Below are 10,280 nucleotides of genomic sequence, written 5' to 3' on the forward strand. Positions count from 1 at the left end.
ATTTTGGGCAGAGTTTGTGCTATTGGGAAGACGATAGAACCTCCCCCCTTCTTTTATCTTTTTAACTGAAAGAAATTTAATATTGGTCTATTAATGCTTTGTAACCCATGATATTCCAAAAGAATGGAGGACACATTTTTCAATCTTTTTCAATTTATTGACATCTTTAAAGCAATATTTTTGGAGTATTATTTATGTTGATCCATGATTTTTTTAAATTAACATTGAAGAAATTGTCTAGTCGAATCGCGGATTAGGTGATTTTTTTAAAGATTTTTGTTCATTGTGCAAAGCAGGCACTCAACCGTTTACTATTTGTAAGGTATATATTTTGTCTAAAATTACACCCTCTTATGGTACTACGGCGCGAAGAAGTCACTAAAAAATAATAGCAGAAAGGAAAATTATAGATGAAGCACAGGCATGGGAAGGAGAGAGATTTCGGAAAATAATAGCAGAAAGGAAAATTATAGATGAAGCACAGGCATGGGAAGGAGAGAGATTTCGGAAAACAAAAATCTGAAGTGAAGAGAATGGGACGAGAAGGTCTCTATTTATAGGCAGGGCCAGGCAAACTCGATCAACAAATACGGGGACAAAGGTACAATGTAACCTTTCATTATCATGAATTGTGTTATTAAATAAAAATCAAACGAAACCATCTTTACTTGTTCAAGGGTTATTAAATAAAAATCAAATGAAACCGTCTTTATTTGTTCAAGTGGAACAAGTGAACTTAGTAATTAGTCTACCACTTACATGTTGAAAAGATGTATCAAAAAGTGAATAAGTAAGGGCTTCTTTTAAAATAAAAAATATCATTTCTATAAACTGACCTTTACAATTCTAAATCAAACTGAGTTATATAAAAGAAGAAAACAGAATATTTCTACCCTAACAACCGGAAAGATAATCGCAAGATTGACACAAATACTGATGAAATCATATTCCACTTAAACCACTAATGTCAAATAAGTATTGCAACTCAAGTTGACACTAATGATCTAAACTAAATGTGAAAATTCTGTTAAATAGAGAATTGTTAACTTAAAAAGAGTTAAATGCTTCACAAATATTAATCTTTCTAGAGAAAGATCAGAACGTTATGTACCAGAATGCACAAGATATTTTTTAAAATAACCAAATACTCATTAATTCTCAAAAAAAAAGTTCAGAAGAGTTTGTGCTTAAACAAAATTGTAGGGCAGCTGGTTCATTCATTTTCCCCTTGGGGAGAAGGAAATATAAAAACAAAACAAATTGTTCAAACTCCACAAAGGGAGAAAACAATATATTAGGATAACAAGATAAAAGGAAAGGCCATTCATGTTTGAACTCCAAAACTTAAACTCTAAAGCCTCTGCTCTTCCTCTTTCCTCTGGCCTTCTCAAACTTGCGTCCTTTAGAACGTACATAGGGCTTGGTGTGGCTGTGTGGCACACCAGGAGCTCTTCCAAAGTGCTTGACAGCCTCCCGAGCATTTTTGGGACCTCTAAGAAGAACCTGAAACATTAATTCATGGAAAAAAGTGTTACCACACTTATATGTATGCCTTCTTCAACTTTTCAAACAAAAGTGAATACTATATATAAACAAGACTCAATTGCCTGCCAAAATTGGTCAAACTTTATAACAATAGATAGGTCTGAAAGTGGATAAACAAATAGTAATATTTAACAATACAAGTTAGAAACAGGAAGTGCATCAGCTTTGAGTCAAATATCCACGTATTCTTTATTCCTTCTACAATTTTTAATAAAATTATACCCAAAACAACAATTAACCAATTTGACCAAAATCAACTACACTATAGTCGTATGGACGTGGCCGGACAGATAAGATAAGTTAGAAAGAGTAGGCACAACAGTCATAGCATGAAAATATAAAAGAACATGAAGTACCATCACAGTTCACCATATGAAGAAATTAAACAGAGGAGAAGAGTCTAGGTACATCCACATACAGCATTCTATAGATATACCCATTCACAAAGGTGACAATAAGACCACAGAATAGTTCCATGTTCAGAAACAAAAACACTGGTAAACAAAAAGGACTTTTACATCAAGACTGGTACATAAACATGCTGATAAGAAGTTAATCAAAACTAACATAAATCTATAATGTATGCTCACATGAGCTAGCCAATATCTCCCAACTAATGAAACTAACAAAATTATAACAGAATAAAATACATACCGTGTTCTGGCCTAGAGGAGCTTCAATAGCCAGCTGATCAAAGGTAAGGCACTCCCCACCAGCCTTCACAATTCTAGCTCTGGCAGTTTCTGTGAACCTTAAAGCAGTTACTTTGATTGCAGGCACTTCATAAACGCGAATATCGTCGGTCACAGCCCCCACAACTACAGCAATCTTACCCTCCTAATGAAACAACAGAATACCCAAATTAAGCATTATGTATATATTTAAAAATTATTTCAAAAGTAACAAATTTTCTTCTCGAAAATAAGGGCATGTTTGGATTTCTTTCTTCAAACTAATCTAATGACATAAAAACCAGTAAAACTGCTTTAACAGCAAATCATTTTCACAAGTCTCCGCGATAATAAACGAAATCAGCTTATAAGAAAAAAATTGAAATAGTTTATACATAAACATCAATATGATAAGTGTACTAGACTTAACAATTAATCCAAACAGAGCCTATGAATTAATATACCTTTCCCTTCATGTAGCGAATCAACCTAGAGAGAGATAGCGGTGGCCTATTGACTTTGCTCATGAAAAGACGCTTAAGGATAACCGCATTGAAATTACCTGGAGCCCTCCGAACAAGGAAACGGTAAAGCTGAAAATTTCAAACACACAAGGAAATCGCTTCAAACAGAGATCCATTATTCGCAATCACAGTAACAAGTGTTATATAGAGATGGAAAGTACCTTGACGAGAAGCTTGAGATAGATATCATCAGATTTTGGTGCGGTTCGTTTTGTCTTCTTGGACTTGCCCCCGGCCTTCAAATCGATACCCTGCAATACGATAGAAGAATGAAGTTAGGTGAAAAGATGTTGGAGTTAGAGGAAATGGTGGTGGTGGTGGTGGTGGTGGTCGTGGTCGTGGTGGCGGCGGTGGAGATGACAGATGAACGTACCATTGTGGATGGAGCTTCTTGCTGCTGCGAGTGAAAGGGGCTAGGGTTTTGAGTAGGGTTGAGTGAATTTATTTATGGATTTGGATTTCATTGCTCCAAAACCCGAGTTATCTTGGATCACATCCATGACCCATTTTTTAAATGAAACTAAAAAATGACCCGTTTTTCTTACTTAAGGCTATTTGATGGACAATATGCTCTTTTTAGATACTATTTAAGCATGATTTTTTTTATGTTTAATTATGGTTAAATATCTAATATCTAGTTCTCGAATTTTCTTAAGCGTCCTTTTTTAATTGTTGCTATTTTTTAATAATCTGGATTATAAATTTTTTTTAAAAAATTATCCATTTTTTAAAGAAAATTCCCAAAATACCCCTGATTTCAAAAAAAAATCCAAACTATCCCACTTTTAGGAGGAGTCGCAAATTGAATTGGAGACTCCTCTTAAAAATTGAATAGAGGCGCCAATTGGATTGGTTAGGGCAGGTGTCCTAGCCAATTGGATTGGTTAGGGCAGGTGCCCTAGCCAATCCAACTGGCGCCCCTGTGTAGGACTTAAGAGGAGGCGCCAATTCAATTGGTGCCTCAGTGTAAAATGCAATTTTTGTGTTATAAATAAATGTGTTGTGTGAGTAATTGTTTCACATCTCATACAATCATTTGACAATCATGTTTAGTGTTCGTCGCCGATACGGTAAGGTGATTTATGCGAGTGAGACAAATCTCAGATGCTGGTGTTGTTCTAGAACATCACTACGTTCGATCAACTGAAGAGGGAGTTGGTTCGTTGGTTAGATGGGAAAATACCAGAAGGGGAAAAATTAGAAGTATTGAGAGACTTGACAGTATCTTTGGTTGGGTGCGAATGAAGATTGATAAGGATGCTAGGGAAATGGTGTTCGGTCGAGACGACATCAATTTGATTGTGGTAATCAATTATAAATATTTCTGTTTTCGGATAGCTTATTTTGTACTGATGTTTGTTGTGAACCTCGTTGTAACAAAGACTTAATGGTATATAATGATTGAAGGTTACAGAAATACAATGTTACAAAAAGCTTAAGACCTAGATGATGCTCCTCGATTGAGACAATTGTTCTTGTTGTGTCCTGGTTGACGACAGATACTACATAATCTTATCATTTTATCTGTGGAATCTGTCTCTGTTCTGATACGTGTGCTGTTTGGCCTTCCTTTTTTCTTTCCATGCATCTCGTCATTGTGTCAAACAATGTCACCTTCATATGGAGGCCAGTAATCCTCCATTGGTAGTACCGAGAAGCTTTGATTATATACATTCATGACGGTGTCGGCCTTGTACACATCAGATAAATGGTTGTAAGCATCTTGACGAGTATAAACGCGTGCTGCAATGACATGGGAGCAAGGTATGCGGAAGGCCTGGAATTTTCCACAATCGCACCAACTTCTGTTTAGTCTAACAGCGTAGGCTAAATTTGGTCTCCCCTCGTTGTGGTCCATTGTTTCCTGGACGCTGAAATTTTGCCTATGACGGTCAAAGACTGTTACAGCGTGTGTGCTAGCTTTGATGCTCTCCTCTTTCATGACCTTCATGCAACACTCACTGAATACTTGCCCGGACATTAACACCGGACTCCATCTTTCACCTTTGGTTGTGAACGTAGAAGTCAACCTATAATAGGTTGATCTTACCAAGGCGGTTATCGGCAGATTTCGAATTCCTTTGAATACCCCGTTCATGCATTCCACAAGGTTTGTTGTCATATGGCCCAATCGACAAACTCTGTCAAATGCCCTTGTCCACTGCTCTACTGGTATATTATTTAGCCATCTCCCTGCGTCTTCATTAGACAGTCTAATTTCATCACGATAATATTGAAATGAAGGCTGAGTTAGAGCATACCCAGCATTCACCACCTTTTTGCGAAGATTCTTATCTTTTATAGCTCGCATGAAGTTTAGTGCAATGCGTCTGATGCAATAGACATGGGTAGAAGGAGGATCATGCCATCCGTTGTCATGGTTGTTGTAGGCACTCTCAATGGCAGCATGTCTATCAGAAATCAAACAGAGATTGGCTTATGGAGCCACATGCGTTCTGAGATGTCGAAGAAAGAAACCCCATCCACCAGCTGTTTCACCTTCAACAAGAGCAAAGGCAATGGGAAAGACATTGTTGTTGTCGTCTTGTGCAACTGCCATGAGCAAAGTACCCTTGTATTTTCCGTATAACCAAGTGCCATCAATTTGAATAATAGGTTTGCAGAATGCGAAACCTTTGATGCACGGGTCAAATGCCCAAAAGAGACGGTGAAAGATTCTATTACCTGTAGCACAGGTTCCGTCTGGCATCATTGCTGGCAATGTCTCCATAATTGCCACAGTTCTTGGGATATATGTTTTTAGTGCCCATAAAAACCGTGGCAATTCCTTGTATGAATCCTCCCAGTTGCCGAAAACTTGTTCAACAGCCTTTATCCTCGCAATCCAGACTTTCTTGTAAGATGGAGTATAATCATATGTTGTTCCGATATGGGATATAATTACACTCACCTTCACTGATGAGTCTTTATTAATCAACGACAGAATGTCTTGACATATCAACGTTGCGCTTAGTTTACAATGATCTTGTTCAACGTTAGTTGCAATGCAACTGTGAGGTGGGCCTATTGAAGCGATCTCCCAAAAGTCATTTTTCTTCTTGTAAGACGCAGCCAAACGAAACTTACAAAGCATGTTACGACATTCGATAACATACCTTCTAGAATCAGTGCGTTTCACTATAAAATCAGCAGAGTTGTTCATGTGAACTTTTTTATAGCCATAACACATTCTTCTTTGGTACGAAACATGTCTCCCACCTTTAATTCGCCTTCTGATCTCGGATACGGATTATAGAAAACACTGTTGGATGTTTCATCGTCGTGCAGGTCCATATTTGTCATATGTTGAGGCGGGTTGTAGACATGACTAGGAGGTATTAGTGGTGGTTGATCATCATCTTCATCGTCGTTGTTCAGCATGTGATCAACCTGTATCTCGGTCTCCTCTTCTTCTTCATCAACGAAGTCCACTTCTGCTTCTGCTTCTGGGTTGACGTCATCTGACCATTGTGGATCAAATTCACCAGATTCATCCTGACTGGTTAGTTGAGACTGTTGAGATGGTATACATGGTTGAAGAGTAATGTACAACTCAATACAGTTGCAGCCTGAATGTTCATGACTAACAAACATGTATTCAACATCTTCATCGTCTCGTACCTTAGGGGGGAAATACTTGCATTGACTATTCTAAAAAAATATTGGATTTTGATATATGATCTTTGACACAATACCCGATCCTATACAGGATTGTATTCTTTTTTTTCAAATGAAAAAAGGTTGCATTTCTCTTGATCGTGAGTCTAATGGTATCGATGTTTCAAAAACAAAAACCATATAGCTCAGACTCGTATGTTTCACCGTTGTAGTGAACGTTGACACTGTATAATGATGAAGATGACTCACATGTAGCTCAGACTCGTATGTTTCGTCGCCGAGGATATGTACTTGTACGACCCACGCCAGATGACTTACACACCTGACACCTCAACATCAAACCCCCAACATCAGCGTCAGACCGGATACACACAACCCATTGTCCGTCAATGTTCCGTTCAACCAACACACAAACATACAACCAAAACATTCCATACACCCAACCCCCAATACCAAAAGCATACCCCATACCACCAACAACAAATTGACCATCAACCTGAGACTCAACATCGCTTCACACCCACCCCATCACCCTACCAAAGTCGCCTAAGCCAGAACACCCAACGATCATTCAACATCAACCGCCCCTCCTTCTATCATAGCCAAGAAGCCCAAACCTCACAAAACCAAAACATCCAACAACCCTATCTCTACCAAACACCCCAACGACCTTTCCAACCTTTCCTCGATGCATCGTTCACACCCATGTCTCCCATCAACTGTCCTGATCGCCCATAAATGAGTCAACCACATCTCAACTTTTGTGGCATGGGTCATGAGCTCAGCTACGGCGGTACACCATCGATGCATACTGAAGACTATGCCGACTTGTCTGACTACCTCAACAGACCTTCTCCTGTAGTTGGTAGTGACGCTCCTGGCCCCTCAGATGCTCAAACACCGGTATCGAATCATCAACGTGGGTTAGGGCCACGGGTTAGGGTAGCTAGAGGATGTGGGACCGGAGGTCGGTTAGGTGATCCTAGTCATCACCATTAGGTTTCTTTATGTAAACGGCAAATTTCATTAATATCAATTGGTGCTATATCAAATTTATCTATCATGTATACCATTTACCCAAAAAACAACGTTTTACACTGAGTCTCCAATTGAATTGGCGCCTCCTCTTAAGTCTTACACAGAGGCGCCAATTGGATTGGCTAGGGCACCTGCCATAGCCAATCCAATTGGCGCCTCCATTCAATTTTTAAGATAAGTCTCCAATTCAATTGGCGACTCCTCTTAAAAGTGGGGTAGTTTCGGATTTTTTTTTTAAACCAGGGGTATTTTGGGAATTTCCTTGAAAAAGTGGGTTATTTTCGTAAAAAATTCTCGGGTTATGTCTAAACGCACGTAATTAATTTAATGATTGATTTTCACTTATTTACCATACTTTATAATATTTATTTATCAAAATGATTATTACTATAGAGCAATTACATTCACGTATTTATCATACAAAATTATAGTCACCTTTTTCACTTTTCAATACAAATTCAATTTCTCAATGTTCAATGCAACTTTATCTGGAAAGTCGTGCGGGAAGATGCAAAGTCGATTATAGCATGCACAACTCCTGTCGAAATATCAAACTATCCATGTCGAAATTAGAGTTTGATCTAAATTCGCACAAATCTCCACCCTAGAACAATCTCTACAAACATCAAGGGAATAAACTGGATTTTTTCACTAACAATCATACTCTATCATAAAGAGTATTAACATGTATATTTTCAAATCTAATAAATTTAAAATGGGATGTAATCTCCTACCTACTATCAATCTTCTATCAATTATATTTTTTCCTATCCTCAACCTTTTCCTTTGTTCTACGTATTGTTATTGGTTAAATAATCGTTTATGCTTAAATACATTGTATTGCACCACTGTCATACTTAATGTATGTAGTCTGAGTGATCAACATTGTACTGCGTCAATCCATTTACTGTGCCATTGTCATACTCAAGTTATAAATTTTATCAATTCTTTTATATAATAATAATTTTTTACATTTTTGATATTGTTATACACCTTCATCATGGTTACTTCTACGTGTGACTTTTCCTTTTCCCCATGTCATCTTTTAACTTCAAGTGTATTGTATTTATTATTTGTTGCATAAGATAACATTGAGCATTGAAACTCATTATTATATTAAACCGTTATTACAATTTGTAAGCAGTGGCTCCAATATGCATGGTAATTAATATTACTATGTATTATATATTATACTAAACTATTATGATATTTCATAAACTCATATACTTCAATCGGCAAACTTTATAAGGATATGGATGACAATAACTATGATATTTCGTAAACTCATATACTTCTATTGTTGAGTTGCGCATCATAAAATCTCTAAGGACAAGGATGGTGAGATTTTTTCTATACATTATTGTCGCGGCGCAAAAAATATCTGAGCGTAAGGAAGACTCAAAATATGAACAAAACAGAAGTGTCATCGAACTTTATTTATTCCAAAAGAGGGAAAGGGAATAATATTCACTCCGTCACGATATCACAATCTGCCACTGATCTTCTACTTTTCTCACTCGATAAATAGAAGATCACAAACGATATCACGATAACACTCTTACACAAAACTAACTAGATGTGTCCCATCAAATACGATGGATGTGAGGGTGTTAATACATTTCTCTTGCATAACCGACTCCCGAACCCGATTTGGTTGTGAAGGCCATTTCTTTTTGTTTTTCGTGGGTTTTATCGATATTTTCCCTTTCCCTCTTTGAGAATAAATAAAGCTCGGTGGCAACTCTATTTTGTTTATATTTTGAGCGTTCCTTACGCTCGGGTATTTTTCGCGACGCGACAACGAGTATTGAAGAGAGAATGTCAACACTGATGAGAGTTGAAAATCAATACATACGAGTATTAAAAAGAGAACATCAACACATGTGAGTGTTGGGAATCAATACAGAAAAGTATTAAAAAGGTTTTAGGAAAAAACACATACGAATGTTAGAAAAATATGGTCAACACAGACGAGTGTTAAAAAACGGTCAACACAGATGAGTGTTAGAAAGAAATAAGGTCAACACGGACAAGTGTTTGGCTTATGCTTCATATGCAAGTTTGATTTGTATGGTGTAATGCTCCATCTTGATGGATATGCTACGCGTTTTAAACATCTAATGTTTTATGCGATGATGATTACTATATGCAAAATGCTAGTTGTTAGGCTTTATGGAGATGCCAAGCAAAGTTGAGCTTTTAAAGGGACCGAGCAAGGTTGGGGTTTATGGAGGTGCCAAGTATGATTGGACTTTGAAGATGCCAATAAAGATTAGGTTTAGCTTTTCTTGTGTGTTTTATAAAGCTTTATGATATGCTTGTTGAATGATATGCATGAGTGAAGTGATATGACTAATGCACGACAATGATCTTTGCGATGATGATATGCATGCTTTATTGTTAAAGCGGAGCGACCTGACTTATGCATGATAATGATTTATGCATGGTTCACCCAATGCTCGTGTGGAGAGATATGAAAGATTTAAGGATGGGAAAAAGGGTATAAAGACATGATTCTCTGATTCCTGCTTTAGGCTTAACGATTGTTGTTTCACTTTTGCACTTGACTTGAAACATGGAGAGATCTTGCACCTTCTTAGCCTTTTTCTGCCCCAGTCTGTTGGGAATTTGCATGGATTGCCCAGTCATAAGTTATGAAGTAGTCTTATCATATGACGATCTCGATGTGACTTGCCCTAGTGTCTTGAAAATGTATGCCCTTGATTAATCGTCTTTTGGAGTAGTTGACTTCTTATGCTCTTGAGATGGTTTGCCCTAGTACGGTCGTTGAAGTAACTTTGCCCTTAGTTGGTTGATCTTTGAGGGAATACCCCTAGTAGAGTGATCTTTGAGGAATGCCCCTGGTTAACTAATCTTGTAAGAA

General features: G+C 37.4%; 1 protein-coding gene across 1 annotated transcript; it reads right to left on the bottom strand.

Annotated features, from left to right (window-relative positions):
* Window positions 1–1,103: 1,103 nt before the first annotated feature.
* On the bottom strand, window positions 1,104–3,236 carry LOC127132659 (60S ribosomal protein L18). Its single transcript, XM_051061618.1, has 5 exons — window positions 3,114–3,236; window positions 2,902–2,991; window positions 2,681–2,809; window positions 2,200–2,382; window positions 1,104–1,503 (listed from the first exon to the last, which is right to left on the bottom strand). Exons 1-5 carry the CDS (start codon window positions 3,114–3,116, stop codon window positions 1,345–1,347), a joined length of 564 nt encoding a protein of 187 aa, XP_050917575.1. The 5' UTR covers window positions 3,117–3,236; the 3' UTR covers window positions 1,104–1,344.
* Window positions 3,237–10,280: the final 7,044 nt, after the last annotated feature.

The sequence above is a fragment of the Lathyrus oleraceus genome, chromosome 3 (genome assembly GCF_024323335.1).
Source record: "Lathyrus oleraceus cultivar Zhongwan6 chromosome 3, CAAS_Psat_ZW6_1.0, whole genome shotgun sequence".
Lineage (NCBI taxonomy): Eukaryota > Viridiplantae > Streptophyta > Magnoliopsida > Fabales > Fabaceae > Lathyrus > Lathyrus oleraceus.

Bases quoted from the DNA above. Each gene is read 5' to 3' on its own strand.
- LOC127132659 (XM_051061618.1), bottom strand. The intron at 2,810-2,901 runs GTACTTTCCATC...TGAAATTTTCAG, and splicing joins ATCTCAAGCTTCTCGTCAAG to CTTTACCGTTTCCTTGTTCG. The intron at 1,504-2,199 runs GTATGTATTTTA...TTAATGTTTCAG, and splicing joins CTCCTCTAGGCCAGAACACG to GTTCTTCTTAGAGGTCCCAA.